At 45.5% G+C, this 27,631-nt stretch overlaps 1 protein-coding gene across 1 annotated transcript in view; it reads right to left on the reverse strand.

The window, feature by feature from the left end:
* Positions 1-14,883: 14,883 nt before the first annotated feature.
* NDFIP2 (Nedd4 family interacting protein 2) overlaps positions 14,884-27,631 on the reverse strand; it is a 105,338-nt gene continuing 92,590 nt past the window's right edge. The window contains exons 7-8 of the mRNA XM_066580755.1: positions 24,858-24,963; positions 14,884-19,897 (exon numbers count right to left, since the gene is read on the reverse strand). Coding sequence (XP_066436852.1) covers positions 24,860-24,963 — 104 coding nt within the window. The 3' untranslated portion in view covers positions 14,884-19,897; positions 24,858-24,859. The remainder of the gene's footprint in view (positions 19,898-24,857; positions 24,964-27,631) is intronic.

A 27,631-nucleotide genomic window follows, 5' to 3' on the forward strand; every position in this document is an offset into this window, starting at 1 on the left:
TTTAAAGCCATTAACACTTTATGCAAATACATTGCTAAATCTTTCAATCTTTCAGCCCCTTGAAAGATTATCTTTGCTTGAAAAGGGATCTTCATTCTGTGACAAAAAAGGCCTCATTAGTGAACGAATAACAAATCCACATGGTATTCTATATTATTAGAAAAATAGAGATGTACCTATTTAGAATTGTGCAAGCAGCTCTCAAATCTGGGTGTTGTGATATACAACAAGGGCTATCCCAGATTGCATAACATACAGGCAATGTACAGGGTTGGCCATAGAAATATAGCCTGCCACCAAACTCTTACGGAAGCTGTCTAGAGATGAGCGAACGTACTCAGTAAGGGCGATTTCGCAATCGAGCACCGCGATTTTCGAGTACTTCACTACTCGGGTGAAAAGTACTCGGGTGCGCTGTGGGTGAACGGGGGGTTGCAGCGGGGAGTGGGGGGGGGAGGGAGAGAGAGAGGGCTCCCCCCTGTTCCCCGCTGCTACCCCCCACTCCCCTCTGCAACCCCCCGCCCCACAGCGCACCCGAGTACTTTTCACCCGAGTAGTGAAGTATTTGAAAATCGCGGTGCTCGATTGCGAAATCGCCCTTACCGAGTACGTTCGCTCATCTCTAAAGCTGTCTAAAATCTGTCTTTATTGCATTTAGCAACCAATCCCAGCACAGCTTTCACAAGTGTTGAGATACTATTTGTATATCTGGCATGTCTCTTTTGATACTGACGTAGCCAAGTTTAACATGACTGTTTAGGTGTTATACGTTTCTACACCACAGTTCATTTGCCCTTCACTAGCTGTACAATTGTTTTTGTTCTGTTAAGATAACAATAGCTTTTCAATGGCTTAAGATAACTTGTCTTAGAAAGATATCAAAGTCATGTTAAATTTGGCTACATCCGTGTCTTGTATGTCTCTTGTCTTTGTGCACCTTTTCATGTTTGTTTTTTTCCCTTTAAGTTAACCCCTTAGTGAACAAGACTGTTTGCGGCTTAATGACCCAGCCAAATTTTCGAAACCTGACATGTGTCACTTTAACATATATTTTTTACAATTGCAATATCTCAAATATGTGCAAACATACTGTACAAATTTTTGATAAGATATATTTCAATCAGTTTACTTTATTCTGGACGCACATTTGAAAAACCATTAACCATTTAGCAGATGTACAAATTTGGGCACATGGGGCAATAAAACCGGGTATCCCTCCTCTTCCCATGTTTTCTTTGTGGGTATTTCTTGACCTCAGTGGCAGGTATAGGGTATAAAAGTGGTGCTCTACGGGTACCCACAGCCCGTACACAATGCAGATTTGTATGGGCTGCGGCTATATCTGTGACCATGGAGCACAATGGGCTCTATGTTGCAGATATCCGTGGTAAAATAGAACCTGCTGCGTTTTGTTTCCAGCGAGTGGATTATGTAATTCCGACCCGCTAATGTGAGCGGAATTGTGTAATCCAATGCATTTAATTGATGTGTATTACCGCAGATCAAACACATGTGGAATCTGCAATTCCTATACGGTCGTGCGAGACCGGCCTACGGTAGATTGCTACCTTTTTATCACGTGACAGGGGACCACTCAATGAGGCCTTTAATAGCCGGGAGCAAGGAGATTTTAAATTTTCCGGGCTTTCCCCAACTCCTGTATGTGTCCAGCTTATTGCCGGTGAGCGCATGCACAGGAGCCAGTACGGTCCGTGGAAGATGATTGTATCAGGGTTTAAATGCGGAGTTCTTCGGTAAGTTGTTTCATCTCCTTTCACCGATCGCATCAGTGAGGGGAGATGAGACTTTAACTTTTTTTTTTTTACTTTTACCTGATCGCCATTATTCATTGGATAACGGCGATCACGTGACCAGTAACCAAATACCGCTGCCCTCCGTGACATCTCCAGGCTCTTGGCTATCTTTGGCAGCAAGGAGCTGGGAGATTTTAAATTTACCGGACAATTCTTGACTTTTGTGCATGCGTCCGCCATTATGCTGACGGGCGCATGTACCGAAGCTGGGAAAGGTCTGCGGATAAAGATCCCATTGGGGGACAAATCCGGGGACTTTAGGTATGTCATTTTATCTCCCTTCATGGATACGGTCTGTAAGGGGAGATGAAACTTTTTAACTTTACATGATCATCATTATCCAAGGGTTTCCCCAGGTACATCTCCCTGCACTCGGCTATCTTTTAAATTTGCCAGGCTTTCAGGCCTTTGGCGCATGCGCAGAAGCGAGCAGCTGGTCCACATCACCGCGGGACATCATGGAGGACGGGGCTGATCCATGAGGGAGCTGATCCATGAGGGAGCTGAAACTTTATTTTTTTTTAACTTTTTTCTTCATTTTTCCATGATCGCTGTTATCTATTGGATAGCGGCGATCACAGGCCCCGGAGACCAGTCACTGTCTCCCCCGGTGATTTCTCCTGCCTCCCTGCTACCTTCATATTTCCAATTTCCTGGCCTCCTGACCTTCTGTGCATTCAGCTGGCGTAATGACGTCTGACGCGCATGCGCAGAAGACTGACGTCAGGTTCTGGAGGACCAGATCACTGCTGGATGCTATCCATGAGGGGAGCTGAATCTTTAACTTTTTTTTAACCTTTTCATTCACGTTTATGCGAACGCGTGACCAGAGGGGGACGGGGGCCCATAACAGCTCAAGGTTAGCCATCAGCATGGAGCTGTCACGTCCACAGCCTGCAAGGCTTTAACCCCCAGAGCGAGTGTGTTTTTACGCCCCTGGGGATTAAAGTCCACTAAAGCAGAACATAAAAACGCTATGGGGTGGTCACTAAGTGGTTAACTATACTAACTCACTAGGCTATTGTGGATGAACGTATTTATTCGCTTATCCTTACATCCACTATAAAACATTTGTTGTTGAAATGGAATTTGAGTCTAAATAATTTAAAATAGACAAAAAAATAGCAATTTTGGTTCTGGATGCTCTTTGAAGTGCACTTACATAACATGGGAATGTGAGGGACAGTGGCTTGCAGGACCCCTGGTAAGGTGTTCTTAAATGTTAATCTTTAATAAGTCACTACAGAAAGATACCGTATACTTGGAGCCGGTAAGGAGCTATAGAGCAGCAAGGAGGACTCAGGGATTTTAGTCGATAGTAAATTTATATGGAGCAACTGTCCGGCAGCAGCTACCAAGGCAAATCCTAGCATGGGAGGCATCACAGCATAGGTGCACATGAGGAGACCATAGTTCTTTCACTTTATAAGTCACTGGTCAGTAGAGATGAGCGAGCATACTCGCTAAGGACAATTGCTCAAGCGAGCATTGTACTTAGCGAATACCTGCCTGCTCGGATGAAAAGGTTCAGGTGCCAGCGGGGAGCGGCGGGGGAGAGCAGGGGGGAACGTAGGGGGGATCTCCCTTTCCCCTTCCCCCCCCCCCCCCGCTCCCCCCTGCTCACTCCCGCAATTCACCGCTCATCCACGCCGGCACCTGAACCTTTTCTTCTGAGCGGACAGGTAACTCGCTAAGGGCAATGCTCGCTCGAGTAATTGCCCTTAGCAAGTATGCTCGCTCATCTCTACTGGTCAGATCGCAGATGGAATATGGTGTACGGTTTTCAGTACCAGTGCTCAAGAAGATTAGAACTTCAGTGGATCCAAGGCAGGCAACTAAATAGATGGAATGGGTGGACAAAAATATCCCAGACGAAAAAAAAAGCTACGAGTTGACCTAATAATTATGTATAAATATATCAGCGTACAATACAGAGACTTCTGCGATTATCTAGTTATACCCAGGACTGAGACTGTAAAATGTGTATCTCGTATGTACACTCATTTGTCAAAAACTAATGCACCCAGATAGAAATGTCAGATTGCTGCAAAAGTCTGCATGCAGTTAGGTTGGGGGCAGACACATAAATGATTACAGTTGTGATCTAGTAAAGGCCCTTTTACATGGGCTGACGTCACCACTAAGGTTGTCAGCGCTCGTGCAGAGCATTCAAACTGAAAGTCCTGTCGCCGGCTCTCTTAGCTTCTTGTCTGCTTCTCGCTCAGCGCTTTCCCTGCCAATGAGAAGCGCAGGAGCTTGAAGCATTCACACGGAACAACAAGCCAGCGAGCCAACGAGGCTTTTTAAGCTGACGGAAAAGTCAGCTCAAACAACCGTGAACGACAAGTGAGAGATTTTTTTCACTTCACAGTGAACAAATATTGCTCACTTTTGCTCGTCTGAACGAATTTTGAGCGTTAATCATTGTGTGAATGGGCCTTAAAACACAGAGTCTTGCCACCGGAGGCTGTAAAAGTGCTAACCTGTTGTGCTATAAAAAGGCTTCTGAGAAGCTACCTTTATGTAGTGTACCTCTTGTTGAGAGATCAGTGATGCACTTGAAGACCTTTTGCAAGGTTAAAAGGGTTTGAGAAGGGTTGCATCATTGGAATCAGAGAGCAAGATGGTCATTCCAACAAATTGTCTACCATTTCGGCTGTTCTGACGAAGCTGTTAGGAGATGTTGGGAACAGTGGTTATATTATGGCATGCACACACAGCAAACAGGATCCGGACGGCTCAGATAGACCACCAAGAGAGGGTCATTTAATCCATTGACAAGCACAAGCAGGTCCAATAGCTTCTTTATTCACCGTCCAGACACAGGTGGCACCTTCATTACAGAACCATCTCTGCCAGGACCATTTCCTAGTACTTAGCAGAAGGAAATTTGGTATCACAGCGCCCATTAAATGTTCTGCCGTTAAAAGCCCAACACGTTCCCTTCATTTGCAGTGATGTCATAAACAAGAAACTTAAGACTGTTATGGACTGTAACCATATCATCTTTAGGCTTCCTACACACAGGCGAGTGTGATATCATGCCGTGAAAACACCTCCCTTCACTTCAGCGAAGTTGCGATCCTCCACCGCGGCTTTCCACCACATTGGATGATTGGCAAGTGTTTCCCATGGTCTTCAATGGGAAACCTAGCATCGCACGTCTTGTGATGTCTTTTACAGTCCTATTAAAAACAATGGGTGATGCGTTCCGAGGAACGCAAAAAGATAGCTCATGTATATGACTTCATTCAAAAGAATGGGGTTCATATTCGTGTGAGATGTGTGAGTCTTCCAACGCACAAATCTCATACAATTTTTTCGGCTGTGTTAAAGCGGCCCTAGTGACGATTCCAAGTTCTGTATAGGAGCAGACAACGGTCATGTTCAAGTAGGGGAGAACTCATGGTGAGCGCTTTAATCCTGCCTTTGCTCTGGAGCGACACACTGCCCCAACTGCTGGTGCGATGATCTAGGGAGTCATTGCATATGACAGTCACTCCTAGTATTGATCGAGGGACACTAACAGCTTAGCAATATGTACTCGAAATCCTGCAGCCACATGTGTTGCCTCTCATGGCAGGGCTTCCAGCAGGAGAATACTCACCTACACACAACAAGGGTTTCCCAGGAATGCCTCCACTAGGTTGCCACACTTCCTTGACCTGCCCAGTCAGCAGATTTATGGCCGATTGAGCATTGCTGGGTTTCCAGCCTCAGCAGTGTATGAGTGTGTAGGATCTAGAGACACAGTTGCAACATATGTGGGCAAATCTGCCAAAAGGAGAACATATCGAGCCTGTACGCCTTCATGCCCAACCGTGTCTTACTATGTATACAGGCTAGTAGTGGCCCTACAGGGTACTAGAGCCTCCTCCGAATTGTACAGTTTTTCCCAATAAACGTATCTTTTGCTATAATATTATAATTAGAGATGAGCGAGCGTACTCGTCCGAGCTTGATGCTCGTTCAAGTATTAGCGTGTTCGGGATGTTCGTTATTCGAGACGAGTACCACGCGATGTTCGAGTTACTTTCACTTTCATCTCTGAGACGTTAGCGCGCTTTTCTGGCCAATAGAAAGACATGGAAGGCATTACAACTTCCTCCTGTGACGTTCCACCCTATACCACCCCCCTGCAGTGAGTGGCTGGGGAGATCAGGTGTCCCCCGAGTATTAAAATCTGCCCCGCCCGTGGCTCGCCACAGATGCATTCTGACATAGCTCAGTGAAAGTGCTGCTGATGCTGCTGCTGCTATAGGGAGAGCGTTAGGAGTTATTTTAGGCTTGAAGAACCCCAACGGTCCTTCTTAGGGCCACATCTGACCGTGTGCAGTACTGTTGAGGCTACTTTTAGCAGTGTTGCACCATTTTTTTTTTTTGTATATCGGGCGTGCAGATCATTGCGTCCTCAGTCTGCAGTCATTTTACTCAGTATAGGGGCAGTACTGGTGAGGCAGGGACAGTGATAAGGTGAAAGAGATATACTGTCTATATAGGCAGTGGGCTTTTTAAAAAAAATTGGGGAAAAATACTATATTTGGGCTGCCTGTGACCGTCTTCAGTGTACTGCGTGTCTGCTGGGAGTAGTAGTCCTAATTAATACGCAGCAAAGCGTTACAGCAGGCTTGCGCAAAATTGTTTCCTGGCTCTGCTGTGCCCGTTACATCACCGCCGTGATAGCGCCAGAGGGAAACAGTATACATAATATACGCGGCATACAGTATCTGACTGGTGTTTCAGCTCACCATTTAAAAAAAGGGAAGCCAAATACTTAAGGCGTACCACTGCCCTTTGGCGACTTGACTGCGTCTGCGCTGTGAATTCCACTAGCTCAGTGATACGCACCTACGTCTCACTACAGGCGTGCGCAAAATTGTTTCCTGGCTCTGCTGTCTCTGTTACATCACCGCCGTCATCCCGCCAGAGGGAAACAGTATACATATATACGCTGCCTACAGTATCTGTCTGCTGTATCAGCTCAGCATTTAAAAAAATAGAAGCAAAATACTTAAGGCCTACTAGTGGCCTTTGGCCACTTGACTGCGTCTGCACTGTGAATTCCACTAGCTCAGTCATACGCACCTACGTCTCACTACAGGCGTGCGCAAAATTGTTTCCTGGCTCTGCGTTGCCGGTTACATCACCGCCGTCATAGCGCCAGAGGGAAACAGTATACATAATATACGCTGCCTACAGTATCTGTCTGCTGTATCAGCTCAGCATTTAAAAAAGGGAAGCAAAATACTTAAGGCCTACTACTGGCCTTTGGCCACTTGACTGCTTCTGCGCTGTGAATTCCACTAGCTCAGTCATACGCACCTACGTCTCACTACAGGCGTGCGCAAAATTGTTTCCTGGCTCTGCTGTCTCTGTTACATCACCGCCGTCATCCCGCCAGTGGGAAACAGTATACATAATATATGCTGCCTACAGTATCTGTCTGCTGTATCAGCTCACCATTTAAAAAAAGGGAAGCCAAATACTTAAGGCGTACCACTGCCCTTCGGCGACTTGACTGCTTCTGCGCTGTGAATTCTACTAGCTCAGTGATACGCACCTATGTCTCACTACAGGCGTGCGCAAAATTGTTTCCTGGCTCTGCTGTGCCCGTTACATCACCGCCGTGATAGCGTCAGAGGGAAACAGTATACATAATATACGCGGCATACAGTATCTGACTGGTGTTTCAGCTCACCATTTAAAAAAAGGGAAGCCAAATACTTAAGGCCTACCACTGCCCTTTGGCGACTTGACTGCGTCTGCGCTGTGAATTCCACTAGCTCAGTGATACGCACCTACGTCTCACTACAGGCGTGTGCAAAATTGTTTCCTGGCTCTGCTGTGCGTTCCGTAAGGGAAGTCAGCCTCCAACCACAGGCCAATAAGCGGAACATTTAATTACAGCGTTCTGTTTCTGCTCTACTCGTAATACACCATGCTGAGGGGTAGGGGTAGGCCTAGAGGACGTGGACGCGGGCGAGGACGCGAAGGCCCAAGTCAGGGTGTGGCCACAGGCCGAGCTCCTGATTCAGGTGTATCGCAGCCGACTGCTGCAGGATTAGGAGAGAGGCACGCTTCTGGTATCCCCAGATTCATCTCACAATTAATGGGTCCACGAGGTAGACATTTATTAGAAAATTAGCAGTGTGAGCAGGTCGTGTCGTGGATGGCAGAAAGTGCATCCAGCAATCTATCGACCACGCAGAGTTCTACGCCGTCCACTTCTGCAACTCTGAATCCTCTGGCTGCTGCTCCTCCTTCCTCCCAGCCTCCTCACTCCATTACAATGACACATCCTGAGGAGCAGTCAGACTCCCAGGAACTGTTCTCAGCCCCCTGCCCAGAATGGGCAGCAATGGTTCCTCTCCCACCGGAGGAGTTTGTCGTGACCGATGCCCAACCTTTGGAAAGTTCCCGGGGTCCGGGGGATGAGGCTGGGGACTTCCGGAAACTGTCTCAAGAGCTTTCAGTGGGTGAGGAGGACGATGACGATGAGACACAGTTGTCTATCACTCAGGTAGTAGTAATTGCAGTAAGTCCGAGGGAGAAGCGCACAGAGGATTCAGAGGAAGAGCAGCTGGACGATGGGGTGACTAACCCCACCTGGTTTGCTAAGCCTACTGAGGACAGGTCTTCAGAGGGGGAGGCAAGTGCAGCAGCAGGGCAGGTTGGAAGAGGCAGTGCGGTGGCCAGGGGTAGAGGCAGGGCCAGACCAAATAATCCACCAACTGTTTCCCAAAGCGCCCCCTCGCGCCATGCCACCCTGCAGAGGCCGAGGTGCTCAAAGGTCTGGCAGTTTTTCACTGAGAGTGCAGACGACCGACGAACTGTGGTGTGCAAGGTTTGTCGCGCCAAGATCAGCCGGAGAGCCACCACCACCAGCATGCGCCAGGCATATGATGGCCAAGCACCCCACAAGGTGGGACGAAGGCCGTTCACCGCCTCTGGTTTGCACCACTGCCTCTCCCCCTGTGCCCCAACCTGCCACTGAGATCAAACCCCACGCTCAGGACACAGGCACGACCGTCTCCCGGTCTGTACCCACACGCTCACCTCCGCTGTCCTCGGCCCCATCCAGCAATATCTCTCAGCGCAGCGTCCAGCCGTCGCTAGCGCAACTGTTTGAGCGCAAGCGCAAGTACGCCGCCACGCACCCGCACGCTCAAGCATTAAACGTGCACATAGCCAAATTGATCAGCCTGGAGATGCTGCCGTATAGGCTTTCAAAAACATGATGGCGGCGGCAGCCCCACGCTACTCGGTTCCCAGTCGCCACTACTTTTCCCGATGTGCCGTCCCAGCCCTGCACGACCACGTCTCCTGCAACATTGTATGCACCCTCACCAACGCGGTTACTGTCAAGGTCCACTTAACAACAGACATGTGGACAAGCACAGGCGGGCAGGGCCACTATATCTCCCTGACGGCACATTGGGTGAATTTAGTGGAGGCTGGGACCGAGTCAGAGCCTGGGACCGCTCCCGTCCTACCCACCCCCAGAATTGCGGGCCCCAGCTTGGTGGTGGTATCTGCACCGGTGTATGCTTCCTCCACTAAACCACCCTCCTCCTCCTCCTCCTCCTCCTACGCAACCTCTGTCTCGCAATCAAGATGTGTCAGCAACAGTACGTCGCCACCAGTCGGTGTCGCGCGAGGTGGCAGCACAGCGGGGGGAAAGCGCCAGCAGGCCGTGCTGAAACTACTCAGCTTAGGAGAGAAGAGGCACACGGCCCACGAACTGCTGCAGGGTCTGACAGAGCAGACCGACTGCTGGCTTTCGCCGCTGAGCCTCCAACCGGGCATGGTCGTGTGTGACAACGGCCGTAACCTGGTGGCGGCTCTGCAGCTCGGCAGCCTCACGCATGTGCCATGCCTGGCCCACGTCTTTAATTTGGTGGTTCAGCGCTTTCTGAAAAGCTACCCACGCTTGTCAGACCTGCTCGGAAAGGTGCGCCGGCTCTGCGCACATTTCCACAAGTCCAACACGGACGCTGCCACCCTGCGGACCCTGCAACATCGGTTTAATCTGCCAGTGCACCGACTGCTGTGCGATGTGCCCACACGGTGGAACTCTACGCTGCACATGTTCGCCAGGCTCTATGAGCAGCGTAGAGCTATCGTGGAATACCAACTCCAACATGGGCGGCGCAGTGGGAGTCAGCCTCCTCAATTCTTTACAGAAGAGTGGGCCTGGTTGGCAGACATCTGCCAGGTCCTTGGAAACTTTGAGGAGTCTACCCAGATGGTGAGCGGCGATGCTGCAATCATTAGCGTCACCATTCCTCTGCTATGCCTCTTGAGAAGTTCCCTGCAAAGCATAAAGGCAGACGCTTTGCGCTCGGAAACGGAGGCGGGGGAAGACAGTATGTTGCTGGATAGTCAGAGCACCCTCATGTCTATATCTCAGCGCGTTGAGGAGGAGGAGGGGGAGGAGCATGAGGAGGAGGGGGAAGAGACAGCTTGGCCCACTGCTGAGGGTACCCATGCTGCTTGCCTGTCATCCTTTCAGCGTGTATGGCCTGAGGAGGAGGAGGAGGATCCTGAAAGTGATCTTCCTAGTGAGGACAGCCATGTGTTGCGTACAGGTACCCTGGCACACATGGCTGACTTCATGTTAGGATGCCTTTCTCGTGACCCTCACGTTACACGCATTCTGGCCACTACGGATTACTGGGTGTACATACTGCTCGACCCACGGTATAAGGAGAACCTTTCCACTCTCATACCCGAAGAGGAAAGGGGTTCGAAAGTGATGCTATACCACAGGACCCTGGCGGACAAACTGATGGTAAAATTCCCATCCGACAGCGCTAGTGGCAGAAGGCGCAGTTGCGAGGGCCAGGTAGCAGGGGAGGCGCGGAGATCAGGCAGCATGTACAGCACACGCAGGGGAACTCTCCAAGGCCTTTGCCAGCTTTATGGCTCCCCAGCAAGACTGTGTCGCGGCTCCCCAGTCAAGGCTGAGTCGGCGGGTGCACTGTAAATGGATGGTGAGGGAGTACGTAGCCGATCGCACGACCGTCCTCCGTGACGCCTCTGCCCCCTACAACTACTGGGTGTTGAAGCTGGACACGTGGCCTGAACTCGCGCTGTATGCCCTGGAGGTGCTTGCTTGTCCTGCGGCTAGCGTCTTGTCAGAGAGGGTGTTTAGTGTGGCTGGGGGAATCATCACGGATAAGCGTACCCGCCTGTCAACCGACAGGCTTACACTCATAAAGATGAACAAAGCCTGGATTTCCCCAGACTTCTCTTCTCCACTAGCGGACAGCAGCGGTACCTAAACAATACGTAGGCTGCACCCATGGATGGAAGCATCGCTCTCTATCACCAACAAAAACGGGGACCTTTTAGCTTCATCACTGTGTATTATATTCATCCTCCTCCTCCTGCTCCTCCTCCTGAAACCTCATGTAATCACCCCGAACGGGCAATTTTACTTAGGCCCACAAGGCTCAGTCATATTACTTTAGTAAACAATGTTTATACGTTTCAATTCTCATTAAAGCGTTGAAACTTGCACCTGAACCAATTTTTATTTTAACTGGGCTGCCTACAGGCCTAGTTACAAATTAAGTCACATTAACCAAAGCGATTAATGGGTTTCACCTGCCCTCTTGGTTGGGCATGGGCAATTTTTCTGAGGTACATTAGTACTGTTGGTACACCAATTTTTTTGGGCCCTCGCCTACATTGTAATCCTAGTAATTTTTAGCCCACCTGCATTAAACCTGACGTTACCTCAGCTGTGCTGGGCACTGCAATGGGATATATTTATGTACCGCCGGTGGCTTCCTGGGACCCACCCATGCTGTCGGTCCACACGGAGTTGTAACTGCATGTGTCCACTTCTAAAGAACCCCAGTCTGACTGGGGCATGCAGTGTGGGCCGAAGCCCACCTGCATTAAAGCTGACGTTTCCTCAGCTGTGCTGGGCACTGCAATGGGATACATTTATGTACAGCCGGTGGGTTCCAGGGAGCCACCCATGCTGTGTGTGCACACGGAATTCCCATTGCGGAGTTGTACCTGCCTGTGACTATTTATAAAAAACCCCGGTCTGACTGGGGCATGCAGACACCTTGACAGAATGAATAGTGTGTGGCACATGGGTTCCCCATGGCTTTGCCCACGTGTGTAGCTCCTGATGGAGGTGGCACAGGATTGGATTTCTCATTGCTTCTGTACAGCATTATGGGCTATCGCCCCGCCCCTTTTAAAGAGGGTCGCTGCCTGGCCGTCAACCCTCGGCAGTGTGTGCCTCCGGTTCCTCCTCATGGCAGACGCACCTATAAATAGACATGAGGGTGGTGTGGCTATGAGGCCAGCGTGTGGCACGAGGGCAGCTAAAGGCTGCGCAGGAACACTGGTGTGCGCTGTGGACACTGGGTCGTGCGGGGGGGGGGGGGTGGGGTGGGCAGCATGTAACCCAGGAGAAGTGGCAGCGGAGTGTGATGCAGGCAGTGATTGTGCTTAGTTGGAGGTAGTGTGGTGCTTAGCTAAGGTATGCCTTGCTAATGAGGGTTTTTCAGAAATAAAAATTGTTGGGAGGGGGGGCCCACTCTTGCCGCTATTGTGGCTTAATAGTGGGACCTGGGAACTTGAGATGCAGCCCAACATGTAGCCCCTCGCCTGCCCGATCCGTTGCTGTGTCGTTTCCATCACTTTCTTGAATTGCCCAGATTTTCACAAATGGAAACCTTAGCGAGCATCGGCGATATACAAAAATGCTCGGGTCGCCCATTGACTTCAATGGGGTTCGTTACTCGAAACGAACCCTCGAGCATCGCGAAAATTTCGTCTCGAGTAACGAGCACCCGAGCATTTTGGTGCTCGCTCATCTCTAATTATAATCACTTACTTATATCATAGAATCATAGACTGGTAGAGTTGGAAGGGATCTCCAGGGTCATCGGGTCCAACCCCCTGCTCAGTGCAGGATTCACTAAATCATCCCATACAGATATTTGTCCAACCTTTGTTTGAACACTTCCATTAAGGGGGAACTCACCACCGCCCGTGGTAACCTGTTCCACTCATTGATCACCCTCACTGTCAGAACGTTTTTTCTGAGATCAAATTTGTGTCTTTTCCCTTTCAGTATTATCCCATTGCTTCTGGTCTTTCCTTGTGTAGATGAGACTAGGGCTGATCCCTCTGCACTGTGACAGCCCTTCAGATATTTGTAGACAGCTATTAAGTCTCCTCTCAGCCTTCTTTTTTGCAAGCTAAACATTCCCAGATCCTTTAACCGTTCTTCATAGGACATGATTTGCAGACCGCTTACCATCTTGGTAACTCTTCTTTGAACTTGCTCCAGTTAGTCTCTGTCTTTTTTAAAGTGGGGTGCCCAGAATTGGACACAGTATTAAAGATGAGGTCTGACTAAGGAAGAGTAGAGGGGGATAATGACCTTACGTGATCTAGACTCTATGCTTCTCTTAATACATCCCAGAATTATGTTTCCCTTTTTGGCTGCTGCATCACATTGTTGACTCATGTCCAGTCTATGATCTATTAGTATACCCAAGTCTTTTTCACATGTGCTGCTTAGCCCAATTCCTCCCATACTGTATGTGCTTTTTTCATTTTTCTTGCCTAGTGTTAGCTAATCCTCATAGTTTTGTGTTGTCGGCAAATGTGATCATTTTTCCATCAATTCCCTCCTCCAGATCATTTATAAAAATGTTGAACAACACTGGGCCTAGAATAAAGCCTTGTAGTACCCCACTGGATACATTCTTCCACTTGGATGTGCAGCCATTTATAACCACTCTGAGTACAAATCATGCCATTCACACATATAAAGTTTCATTCGACTCCAACAATTCAATTTTGGTGCATTTTTTTTGCGAATGAATATATCTTGTATGCATCTTCTCTTTTAATATATCTTGTCTTTCTAGATCTTTCTGTATATTTTTGTTTTTATCACTTCAGGTAAAACTATTAATTCCCTTTGCTAAAACCTGATGAAATTATTATATGATCCCAGCATTTTATATGAAAAAAACAAAACAAAAAAAATACACACTCAAGAAGGAATGCAGAAAAAAAACCTGCAATACCAGGGCGGCCAATGTTTGTGACAAACTGCTGTGTTGGAGATTTTACAACAAATCCCACATTACTCACCTATAAACATGTCATAATAACAGAAATCCTACAATACTAGTGTATTCAGGCTCTGGATAATGTTGCAAATACAGGAAATACATTACAGACAGATACTTAATCACCATTAATACCCATACTAATTTCATAGCAGGGATTTTCAAGGTAAGCAGAAAAGGATCATACTCGTTAGGCCGGTTTCACACGATTTTCTGTGATGATGTGACAGCACTACAAAATCGCATGTATGTGAAGCCCATGCTTTCCTATGGGTTCTATCATATTTGCAGGCTGCTACATTGCAAAAAAAACAAAACAAAAAAAAACAAAACATGCTGCTAAATATTGCCGCAATTTGCACTATTTTGTAGCCCATGTTTCCCCATGGAGCCTTCCTATGTGTTGCATCGCACGAAAATGGGGTTTTCGTGTGGTGCCATGCAACTTTTACAGTAAGAAATCCTACTGTGTGCCCTAAAATAAGCCCCAGCTGCAGTTAAAAAAAAAGACACAAAACACAATACATCACCTAAGCGGTGCTGTCCGGCTCACCGCATGTCTCCTCAGGTCCTCAGGAGACTTGCTTGTAGTTTTCCCCCAGTGCTTCCTAGTCAGGGGTTCAAAATCCCCGCCTCCAGGAAGCACTGGCTCTGATTGGTTCTCGAGCACCGTGGCTCAGCCAATCAGAGCCAGCGCTCAATGGACCAATCACGGCCATTCAATGTGATGGCTGTGGTTGGTTCATCAAGCGCTGGCTTTGATTGGTTCTCAAGCGCTGCGGCAAAGTCACACGACTGTAGCAACACAAAATCACGATAATCGGACAGAACATGGATGTGATATCACTGCGATTTTCTGACGGCGATATCGCTGTCACCCGTGTGACAGAGGCCTTATAAACACACTAGGTATTATGTGCACAAATAGGTAAAATGACCAAATCAACTCACAGAAATGATCTTTCAACAAAATGTTTTATTGAATTGTTAATTACAATACACATACACTGAAATAAAAAAATAAAAAGGCAGATGAATTTTAAGAAAAAAGTGTGCAAATCAAGTGATAAGCAATATTTCTGTAGTCCAAAAAAAGTCTGGTACTTTGTTTGGCAACATTACAATATTTAAATAGCAAAATCATATATTTTTGAAGATCTTGTGTCAGTCCAGAATGGTTAAAATATTTCCAATTCAAGTTGTTAGGTGCAATGAAAAAAAATTAATATATATATATTTTTCCAATAATACTAACAAAATGAATATCCAACTGCCACAAAATCTGAATATGCAATGCCTGACTCCCAGCAAGATCTGCCAACTATGAACCTTCAATGTCTTATTCAAATTAGATCTCCTCCAGAAGAAGGAAACTGCTTCTCTCATGCCACCTATATACAGAAGGTTGGCTACCTTCATACCCTTTTCTCCCAGTGGAGATATGTCTGGCCTGCAAGGTGCCCTATGCCAACCTGGCAGTCTCCACAAGAAGAAACAAACTCTCTACCAGGCCTAATAGTACCATGTACTAGTAATCACTGGATTATAGTCACTTGACTTACCATCCCTCCAGAAGTGGGATATATAGATATAGTAGAGATCTATATCTTCACTGAGCAGATCAAGCTTCGTAGTAGTAGCATTGCGGCCATCGGTATTAAAGGGAAGCTGTCACACTGAGCATGCAGTCTGATCGGTGGGCTGCAGGATACAGAGCAGGTCATTCTAAGCAGACGGATATATAGTCATGTTGGGTTTAATCAGACCAGAGAATGGGGCATATCTTCTTGATATATAGTTAGTTTCTATACATAGGAGTCATGTGGGAAGTCCTACTTGGTGACTGACCGCTAACTCTGTATGTATAGTCATAGGGAAGGTTGCCAATAACTGGGTAAGGCCGCCCACTGGAGTCCCAAGCACAGAAACTGCAAGGATGTGAATAACGAAATAGAAGTTATAATGAATCCTGTCCTACAAAACTATATGCCAATTTGCCCAACATTTCCTACTCTATAACCTGCTGCCCACAGGGCAGACTGCATGTTTAGTATGACAGGTTCCCTTTAAGGCTACATTTTTCTGTATTACTACATAGGTTTGTAACAGATTGAAAAACAATATGGGAATGTTGGATTTCAGTAGTTTGTTTCCATGTTAGGTAAGCTGCTGCCAAATACCAGACAGTGGCTTATTCCCCCATGGACAGTTTTAATCGGAAATAAGTGATAATGACCTCTCACTTGATGGGCTGATCATTAGTTAATGTGCTACTTGACGTTGTTGGACAGGGTGTGAACAATCGGTTCATCCAAAAAATTGGAAGTATTTAAGACCAGATAGGACTGGACTAGGTTGACGGTTTTGACATTAATAGAGCTGCGCCCTTTCTCAGTTCATCTAGCCCCTTTCACACGTACCATTTTGTTTGCTGCTGTAAACTATCACAGCAACTAAATGTGTCGTTGGGGGTTTTATAAAATCTCACTCACACAATGCAGCTTAAAACCGCCTAGATTTATAAAGAAAGTTGCCAATTTGGTGCATTTTTCCTCTGTTGACTTCAATGGTTGTAACATGTAGTAATGAATGTAACTCAACGTACCTCTAGAATTACATTCTAATTTGTAATATTATGCATACGATGCCTTTACAGTGAATAAAGATACGAGTACCATGCTACTTTGATGGCACCATAGATATCGGCACCGAAGTATTCTCCATACACCAACTTCTTCATAAGAACTCAAAACATATACATGTTATACACTGTGGTGACCCTCTACATGACCATTTGGGATTTTTTATGTAAATCAACATGCTTCGAACAAATTAATATTTCAGAGGTTTGATTCACATTTTACAAAAGGTGTCTGTGGTTTGACCTGCAACTGAAGCCTGCTGCAGCAAATACAGCTTTGCTCTAAGGACGCTTACCAATAGAAGCTTGAGAAATGCATAGATTCCATACATATGAACACATCTTTATGTAGTAAGTCTAGATCCAGAAAGTAAACTTTAGCTCTAGTGTATTACTCTTGAAGGGACTTGAGAATGGAAGACAGGCAATGCTTAGCAGATTTTGTGGCTAAGTGTTACACAACATTTGTTTGACAAATTCCAGATAAGTGAAAAAAAAAAATACTATGGATATCAGAGAATAGATTACAGCACCAAGAAATTCCGAGAAGATAATGACCCATGCAGAAGCCCTGTGCATTGGGTTTTAGTGAATCTCAGAGAATTGGTTAATAGGCCATTATTATAGAATTTAGAAATGCATAGAATTGCTGATATATGGTGCCCTACTCTATAGCACAGATGCAAAACTTGAGAGATAATAGTAATGCGATTCTCCTATCCTACAGAACCCTTCCATTTAGGTAAAACAAGAGATTGCCATCAGATGTAAACTTATATATGATCAAATAAAGCTTTTCAAATAGTAATGCATTGCCTGAACTACATGACAGCTGGTGGCACTGCAGCAGTGGTAATGGGTAACATGTAGTCAACTTAAAGAGGCCGTCCACTTTGGACAATCCCTACTTGTTAGAAGGGCTTCTTGACAATTAGCGAAACACAAAGTATTCCACTGCAGAGACCCCTAGTGACCAGCTGTGATCTGGGGGAACACATGGCAGTAAGTGTTCAGTGTTCCTGCAGCGCACCTATAATGGAAATTAGGTATAATACAGCGCCCAATCAAATCAATGGACTGTCTATGCAATGCAGGAAAGGACAGTTCTTCAGACAGAAGAAATGTTTCACTCCGGCTGGCCTTAACAAGGCATATAGTGTATATATGAAAATAAATGAAGATACTTTGCAAGTGAAAAAGTAATTTTTAGAATGAGCGATCCCTCGTTTTAATAAGACCGACACCCCCATACTACATACAATATCATGGGAGGCTATAGTGAATGTGTCACTTTTCCATTTGCGATCGTGTTTTTTCTATATTCTCATCTGGTCAAACTATTTAGTCAACAAATAATGCAAAAGGCACTATGAGAGTTAGTAATTCTGTTTTAAGACTATGTCCCCATTGGCATTTGGCGATACATGAGCTTGATTTGGCTTGGAGTTATTTCTCATGGACTATAGAGATAGATTCTGTGCCCATCTACGCATCATTAAAACTGCTCTACCTCACTAATAGTGAAGCGGCTCTCCATGGTCTCCTCTAAAGTATCACGGCCGGGTCAATGTATCCAGCTAAAATATCCCACTAAATGAGAAGTAACAGAATGCCTATGAACTATTGGTTCTACATCCCCCGGCTACTTGTCTGGCGGTCCACCATAGGTAATTCTAAGGAAAAATAAAGTTCTAGATGCACAATAGATCAGCAATAAACCGAAGGCTGGAGAAGCACAATAAAGCAAGACTCAGGTATTTCTATAACGAGCATCATATTTCATAGAACAAAATGCACAAATGAATCCCACACCATTTCCAAGTCCTATTCCAGTTACATTATTTAACTCCATCGTACCTTTCTCCCTTGTATGGCACATAATTAGGAAGAAAACAAACATTTCCTATGACTCTTGGCTGCTGTCACATCACACAAGCTGCAATAAATGGAGCCGTCCTTTTCCAATCATGTGCAAAATTAGCTCTCAGAGTTGACGGGATTAGGAGATGAGATTATGTTTTCCAGCAATAAAACGTTCAACAGCTTAATTAGCATTACTAAAAAATGCTATCATTCCAGAAGTAAAGGCTGCATAATGCTAAATAAATAATGGAGACATGTTTGTCCTTCCAAGGACACAATAAACACTGCTCCGCGTACTGCATATTACATTACAGAGTATTGCTGTGTACTGCCACTGTTTCCCCTCACCATGCTACTAATAGACACTTTACAATTTGATCTGTCAGCCCATTAGGATATTAGTTTGAGAAGTAGCAATTTTTAAAAAATGGTTATAAATTGTGAGAGTGTTAGTTGATCGATTTTAACCTCTTCCATCCTAGTCTTCCCTCCTTGGGCATTGAAGAAAGCTATTAATTGGCACTTGGAAACTGAATATGTCAGATAAAATCAGAGAAGACACGCCGAGGATATTGGTTATATATCTCAATGGCTGATAATTCGGAGGATCAAGAAGACATTGGCAAATACATTGTGTCTGATATAGTAGCGAGGTATTTGAAAGACACTTGTGCAAAGCGAACACTCTGTGTTGATCTCACCCTCATGCTAAAGATTTTCTCAAAATCATTAGTTTTGTACCTTTTTGTTCAACCATTAATCAGATTAGACATTGACAGATCACAAGACGAAATGATACAATCCGATTAGACCACAAGTGATTGTATGGCACATTTTTAAACAGTGTGTATCAAGAACCGTTCTATTCATTCATACAAAAAAAAAAAAAAAGCTAAATGTTAGTAAAAATAGACATATATTATTCCGATTTAAATTAACTTAATTAACATAGCGCTTCGATAGAATAAACTTGCCGAACAGACGTACAGAGATGGAGATTTACAAATGAGTCGTTTTGCAAAATAATTGTGCCTTTCTTTTAGGAAAACCTATTCATGCTGAAGTCGTACGCACAAATAAAGAAGGAAGAATTTGGTGCTTAATTGAGCAGAATCTGTCAATTCTTCGAATATTGGCTAATTATTGTGATAAAGACAGCATGGGCAGTAGAACGCCGCCCGCTAATGTGTTGGCGCAGGTCAGGTTTAACATGCTACATGGCAAATTCTGCATCAAAAAAATGGTCTGTCATGTACAGGGATTGGAAAAAAGTTTCCATTTGGCAAATGTGCAATCTTAAAGGAGATATTTACAGAGAGATTGGAGAATTCTATCAAACAACCAGAGCTGCTGGCAACCAAGCGACTCGTTTTCTTGCTTAGTAGTCTTCTTGTCTATTAATCTGGCGCCTTCTACACCTTCTTGATTCACATTGGATAAAGAAAGGAATGTCTGCTTGCTTTCGCCTAAAAGGAAACAAAAAACACTCTTTTGAAACCAAAGCAAAGCGGAGATCAATATTTTGTATAAATATACTGTTACTCCCACGGTAACACAAAGAGAACTTTCAGCTATCTCTGCGATGTTAAGAAAATGCTTTTTTTCCAACATTTCTCATGCAGTGATGTATTTAAAGGGCAAAGGCAGATTTTACTAGCTAGACTCTTCTCCGAACAGCACAGAATCAATTCTACTCTAGGAGATTATATTGAGCCGCTTCATGACCCCATAGCATAAATGACAGTGCTTCATATCTCTAGTCGCTAAAAAAAAAAAAGTTTGCACTATACTAGCAACTCTTCAAAGGGATACTAAACTTAAATGCGGGTTGTGCTCATCAAAGATCTACTGCTTTCAGCCAAATCTAAAACTTTAGAAGAAAAAGACAAGCAATATGGTTTCAACTACTCCGCTCTTGAAAGATTAGGAAACAATCTCCAAAGCCACAAAAAAAGGCTATCGACGTTCCCGAGAAGACGTCAATGGTCTACTGTCGGAATCTACTGAACAAGTTGTCGGAGATTAGCAACCCAGAGAAAACTAGTGACTAGTACTAACCACCAAGAAGCCCAACTAGGAATAATGGAATGGATTAGATTACAATGATTTTCTAAAAATAGGTGAACGGCCAATTAGTTGATAATTAAAATAAATGATGTGGAGATATTCTTGTCAAGGGAAGTTTTCTCTGCAATACATTTACAGCCGCTGTAGGGAAAATGAACAGGGGGTCAGGTAAAAGTTGGCAGGGCCAAGTGCCCCTTAGTGACTCTTCCATTTGAGAAAACATCCCCTTCTGCCAAACTATGTTCATGGGGGACATAATATAAGTGCAACCATACAGACACAGAGGCCACTTCTACTTCATTGTTATACCGATGAGGGACATTCTGGAGAGCCATGAATGAGGTAGTCTATGGCTAGCACTACACAGTCATCAAATAAGCCACTGAAAGTCAATATATACTAGCCTTGTTGCCATGTGTCTTTGTGATATCAGGTTTATTATAATTAGGTCTGGCAGCAGCTATGAAATCAAAAAATGTCTGTCAGCTGTTGTGTTATTCACTGTAAACAACCCTAAGGCCTAGCGCCCACGGCCGTGACGGGCTCCGCAAGCGGAATTCCGCAGCTGAGTCAGTCATGGCGCCCCCTTAGAGACCCCATACTCACCTCCGGATCCACTGCCCGATGTCCTGCACCGGCGCCTATGCGCAGTACAGCGCATGATGCGCTGGCAGTGTCATATGACACGCCCACAGCATCACATGACACACCGCCCGCGTCATATAACGCGGGTGTCGGTGGGCGGGGAAGCATTTTCACGCTATCTACCGCTGTGCTGCAGCGGAACATAGCGTGACGGACGGCTTCCATTGACTGCAATGGAAGCCATCTGCGCATACGCTCGCAGCAAATAGAACACGCCGCGGGTGATTACACAGGGCGGAATTCCGCACAGTGAGCATTGCGCTGTTAGGTTTAATAGACCCTAATAGCTGCGGGGCAACGCCCGCGGATTTCCGCCCGTGGGGATTAGGCCTAAGGCCTCATGTCCACGGGGAAAATCAGATCCGCTGCAGATTCTCCATGGAGAATCTGCAGCGGGTCCCTCCTGCCCCGCGGACATGAGCGCTGAAAATAACAATAAATCAGAATAAACTCACCTCCCATCCGCTCCGTTTCTTCTCTTCGCTGCGGCGTCATCTTCTCTCGTCGCGGCCGGATCTTCTTTCTTCGGCTCGGCGGATGTGCATGATGACGTCGGTGACGTGCCCCGCGCATGCGCCGGGCCGAAGCAAAATGATCCGGCCGCGACTGAGAGAAGATGGCGCGGCGCCGAAGAGAAGAACCGGAGCGTGTGAGTAAACTCTTATTTTTGTCTCCCGCGGATCCGGACGGCTTCCATAGGCTTCAATAGAAGCCCGCGGGAGCCGTCCCCGCGGGAGACCCGCATGAAAATGGAGCATGGTCCGGATTTTTTCATGCTCCATTTTTTTTAAAATCCCTTTTATTGACCATCCGCGGGTATTTATCTACTCCGCGGGTGGTCAATGCATCCCTATGGGGTGCGGATCCGCGGGCAGGAGAAGAGTTAAAATCCGCTGCGGATTTTAATTCTTATTTTGCCCGTGGACATGAGCCCTAAGTAACAGTACTTGCAGTTTATTTTAATACACTCTGCCAGTCACTTTTCAGGCACTTTCCCTAAGGTCATACATTTCTGTGATATCGTAACAAATGTACTACTTGCGTCAGTCATTCACATGTCAGGACTATAAGATCCCGGGGACATTCACATGTTCCACGTCCAATGTTGTGTACCTGATCCTGTGCAGTAAATGTTCTGTTGGGGGGATTTATGTTGAAGGAACAGGACAAAAACTGAAAGCCAGGATGAGGTCTCATCACCATACAATTAACCACAGAAAGAGAGAATTGCCTGTGGCCGAGCACTTCTCTAACCATGGACATGACATAGGAGATATGAGAGTTTTGATATTGAAGGGTGGTTTCAAGTCACAAAACCATAGAGGAATTTGGGAATATAAATTGATAACTTTTGACATGCTGAACAGTGGGTTGAATTATTCACGAGGATTTATGGGTGTATGGCAGGCATGAAACATCTATAGACTGCTGGCCTGGTGAAAACCCCCATCAACAGTAATTCAGGGACCATAAACTTTCATTCCCTTATCAGTGTCTAATTAAAAAATGTTTGTGTACAAACACCGAGTCATGACCGACTCCTTGGGTGACGTCACATCGTGAGATTTTCTTGGCAGACTGTATTTGTGGGGTGGTTTGCCATTGCCTTCCCCAGTCATCGGTAAACCTTGAGCTGGCTACTTGAATCAAGGCAGGGATTGAATCCGCAACCTTCAGGTCATGAGCGAGAGCTTAGGACTGCATTTCTGCTGCCTTAACAGAGCCCTGGACATACCATATGCACAATCAAATTAGCAGTTGGAGATCAAAGAGGTTCTTCTATTTTCCTTGCCCTTTGTTTTTGGTGTCCACCTTTGCACCATCATATGTGAATAGCTAGATTTTAAGCAATAGCACTTTTGATATAGTGACAAACTGGTATCTGACTTGTATACACTGATCAGTCATTACATTTGCCTAATGTATAGGTCCCCCTCATGTCACTAAAACAGCTCTGACCTGGTGAGGCCTAGAATTCATAAAGCCTTTAATGGCGTTTTGTGGTATCTGACACCAAGATGTTGGCAGCTGATTCTGTGATTCAAGGTTTACCAGTAGAACACTACAGAGAGCATCCCGCTTCCTCTACCTACTTGCCCATTGGTCATCCAGAAGCCATCTTTCCCCAGCTATGTCATGCAGATGTACCCAACCATCCACATAATGTACACAGATTAGACCAGGCCACCTATTTCCATCGCTCCACTGTCCAGAATTGCATCTGCTGCTATGCAAGTCCATATTCAGCCGGTTGCCATGCACTGACACCTTTCTATCCTAGCCAGCAGTAACCTTTTCAGCATTTAGTGCTACAGTAGCTCTTCTGTGGGACCGGACCAGGTGCGCTAGCCTTGCTGGGAGCACCATTCAGGTCCTACTGCTTTGGACATGCTCAAACACAGGCATCTAGTTATTAAGATTTGGTGCTTGTAAAGGCCCTTTTACATGCAACGATTATCGCTCAAAATTCATTCAAACGAGCGAAACTGAGCGATAATCATTCAGTGTGAAGCAAAACTATCGCTCACTTGTCGTTAGTGGTTGTGTAAGCTGACTTTTCAGTAAACTTAAAAAACCTAGCTAGCAACGCTGGCTTCTGGTTCTGCGTGACAGCTCCCCACTGGGAGCGAGAAGTGGACGTGCAAACAGTAAACCGCCGGCAGGCCTTTCAGTTTGAAAGCACCGCACGAGCGCTAACGACCTTAGTGGCTACGTCAGTGCTCGTGCAGTCACTGAAACAACTGGAAAAGGGTCTAAAAATTAACTCTTTTCCTGCTTCCAGCACATCACCTTCAAAAACGAACTGTTCACTTTCTGCCTATACATCCCATCCCTTGTCATCAATGCTACTCACATCCCCGTCAGTGCTTTTAATCTTATGACAGATCGGTGTAAATGTTGAAAGGCTCTGGACCACAGCCAATATTATCCGCATGCGGATGCTCCCAAGTCAAGGAAAAAACGTGCTCTATTGTTTCCGATTAAAGGGAAACTAACCATATGGGGGCATATACACAAGTGTTCATAAATAACTCTGTAAGTACAGTAAACATAGGAGTCAAGAGAGGTAACTCACAGAATGTCCAACAAACCCCCAGAACGCTCATCACTGGAAGAAGCAGATGATTTACAGCAAACTAAACCAGTTCTACAGCTCCGTCCTGCTATGAAATTTATGAAGGTTGCAAGATGCCCTTTAATATACATCATTATTGCATAAAAATATTCAGTGCTTTAAAATAAAAAAAAAAGCCCAATTCATTTAGCTGTCCATCGCCCCACACATACTAATCAGTGAAGACTCCATAGAGGTGTAACATGCAGTCTACCACGGAGGGCAGTAGATCAGCATATAAAGCAGCTGTCACTGCAGGGCAGGAGAGTCCCCAGCTAGAAGGTGCCACCTTCCTGATGGGCTGCCGGCTTATTACACCAAGCATCTTATGCCACTTAAAACATGGCCATCCATTTAAACTTCAAGGCTCATTAAAAGAAAATTGATGGGAAAATAGCCGAAAATAAAGTACTGCCTGCGTATCAGAGAGACGGAAGCTCAGATCCGCTTTGCTAACTGGCTATTTGGGACACATTTACCCGGAGCTAATGTAGAGCGTTACATGAATTTAACCTTCACTGCTGAAATCATAAAGTCACCTTTAATACTAAAAACAAGACTGATGCTCTGCATTGTTGAGTTAGAGATTAAGTACTTACCTCTAGTACAAGAAAAAAAATCTTGTTCTGTGAGTGGCCGCCATACTTTCAGACATGTTTCGTACTTTGAGGTAATTGACGAACCCTCTAAAGAACAGCAACAGACCTAAAACAGAATAAAAAAGACACTTCATTGAATGATGCCGAATTTTACACTTTTCATGTATAATAATTACAGATGAGCGAGCACGCTCGGTAAAGGCAGATACAGCATCGCTCTTGAGTAACTGCATACTCGTCTGAGCAAATGCGGGGGGCGGAGTGGGGGGGGGGCGAGAGAGAGCGATCTCTCTCTCTCACCCCCCCCCCCCCCACTCACCCCCGCATTTGCTCGGACGAGTATGCAGTTACTCGAGAAGACCGATGCTCGCTCAAGCATCTGCCTTTACCAAGCGCGCTCGCTCATCTCTTATAATAATACATGAGACTGCTGACCTGTGTGGAGGGAATAAAATGCACATAAAACAATTGACAAATAAGACAAGAGGGCGCCATTTCTGGGTAACAGAAAAAGGGTGTATTTTTCTGATATCAGACAACACTTGATGTAAAAGCACTTTCTACCCTTTAACCCTTTCCAATACAATTTTTTGTTCAGGGTTACCCAAAAGACTTTTTCTTTTTTGCTGTTCTACAACAGTGCTATCTGTTGGCTAAGCCCAGTGTGTGTGCACCAGAGAGGCTCCAACAGCAGAGTGGCTGGCAATAGAGGGTAAAAATACCCTGTCGGACGTCTTCTGACATTGGAGCTGTACGAGCTTCAATCAGAATGTAGGTAGATGTCAGACAGTGGATTGGAAAGGGTAATATATTAATAGAGACAGTGCTAGTTTCAAACTTTGAGGCTGGATCCACACGGGGGGGCTGATCAGCAGCAGAAAGCCTACCCCCAAACCCGTACCATTTGGTGCAGATTTTATCGCGTATTTCTGTGCCGAATTCTCCCCTCATTGAAAAGAAGGGAATTCAGTCGCACAGCATGCCAATTTTATTGGCATTTCTGCTGCAGAATTCCACACCACAGGTCAATTTCCGTACAGGTTTTTGCGCAGATTTCCACAGCTTGTGGATGAGAAATTCAAAATCTCACCCACTTTGCTGCTACTGTAAATGCTCTCCATGCAGAGGGTCTGCACAGAAATTCCATGGCAAAATTTTTTTTCTTTTGCTTCAAAAGACAGTAACTCATACCATGCAAATTTGTTAATAAATAACATTTATTAAAATGTGCACTTTATTCTGGTGTCGTTTTCTAAGCGTCCTTTTATGTTTGAGGTCAGAAAGCGTCTTAGGGGCACATTTTGAAGAAAAATATCCAAAACCTATTTTTTTTTTAAGAGACATATTTAGTTGTGAGATTTTCAATTTTAATAATTACTTTCGGCAACACAACAGCAGTTAGCAGATAAAGAGGACTCACCATTTATTACTATGAATCTGCAGTTTTTGGAAATATCCCACATGTGGCCCCAGGGTAGAACAGGACTCAAACACAGGTTTCAAAAATGATGCGGCACCTTGTGGGTTTTGGGGACTCCCTTTTATTTTACAGGCACCACTTCAGGTGTGCCCAGGGGCCTTGAGGTGCCACGAAAACCTCCTCAAAAGACCTCATTTTAAAAACCAGAACCCTCAAAGAATTAATCAATAATAATAATAATCCTTAGGCCTAATGCCCACGGCCCGGAAATCTGCCGTGTTTCACCGCAGCTATTAGGTTGTATTGAACCTAATAGCTCAATGTTCACGCTACGGAATTCCATCACGGAATTCCGCAGTATGAAATTACCCGCGGCATGTCCTATTTGCTGCAGGAATACGCGCGGCGAGCTTCCACGCCGGCCGTCACGCTATACTTCCACTGTAGCACAGCGAAGTATAGAATGAATACACTTCCCTGCCCATCGCGTCATATGACACTGCTGGCGCGTCATGTGCTGTACTGCGCATCATGCAGGACCTACACAGCGGATTCCGGAGGCTAGTATGGGGTCTTTGGGGGACGCCATGACAGACTCCGCTGCAGCATTCCACTTGCTGAGCCTGTCATGGCCGTGGGTATGAGCCCTTATTTGTATAGCGCCAACTTATTTCGCAGCCTAGCGTAGTGAGTGTTTTGCCCCAAAGAGGTTTGGTGGTACTTGTTAACGTTGGGCTATGAAAATGAATAATTGCACTTTTTTCAAAAACACAAAGGTTCAGCCCCAATTTTGTTATTTTTCAAGAGAGGCCATATGTGTAAAAGCATCCCAAAATTGTGGTCTGACTAGTATGTCTATAATCTATAATGTGGGGGAGTATGTAAGCTGCGCGTTGTACATCAGGGTTAATGATTTTTTGGTGGAAAAGAGAATGGGAAAACCAGAAATCCCGTCATTGTTGCATTGGTTTTATTTTTATTGCATTCATCGTGTGGTATAAATTACATTATTATTACATAATTACATTACATTCTTTATTCTGCGGGACAGCATGGTTACGATAATACCAGATTTAGCCTTTCCCTCACAGCCAAGATAACGTTAAAAAGTCCCAATCAATAGAGAAGCTAAATGCCTAACAACAGGCGGAGGTTTGCAGAGAGGCTACACGTCAAACTTGATTTAGAACCAAAAACAGTTAAGTATATTACAAGATTGATAAGATATACACAGTCCATTAGATGAGCACATGGTGTCTGAAACTTGGTGTCCTTTAACCCTCTCCACTCCAATTTTGGATTCAGGGTTTCCTAAAAGGCTTTCTCTTTTTGCTGCTATACAATGGTGGTATCT

The sequence above is a fragment of the Eleutherodactylus coqui genome, chromosome 1 (genome assembly GCF_035609145.1).
Source record: "Eleutherodactylus coqui strain aEleCoq1 chromosome 1, aEleCoq1.hap1, whole genome shotgun sequence".
Classification (NCBI taxonomy): domain Eukaryota; kingdom Metazoa; phylum Chordata; class Amphibia; order Anura; family Eleutherodactylidae; genus Eleutherodactylus; species Eleutherodactylus coqui.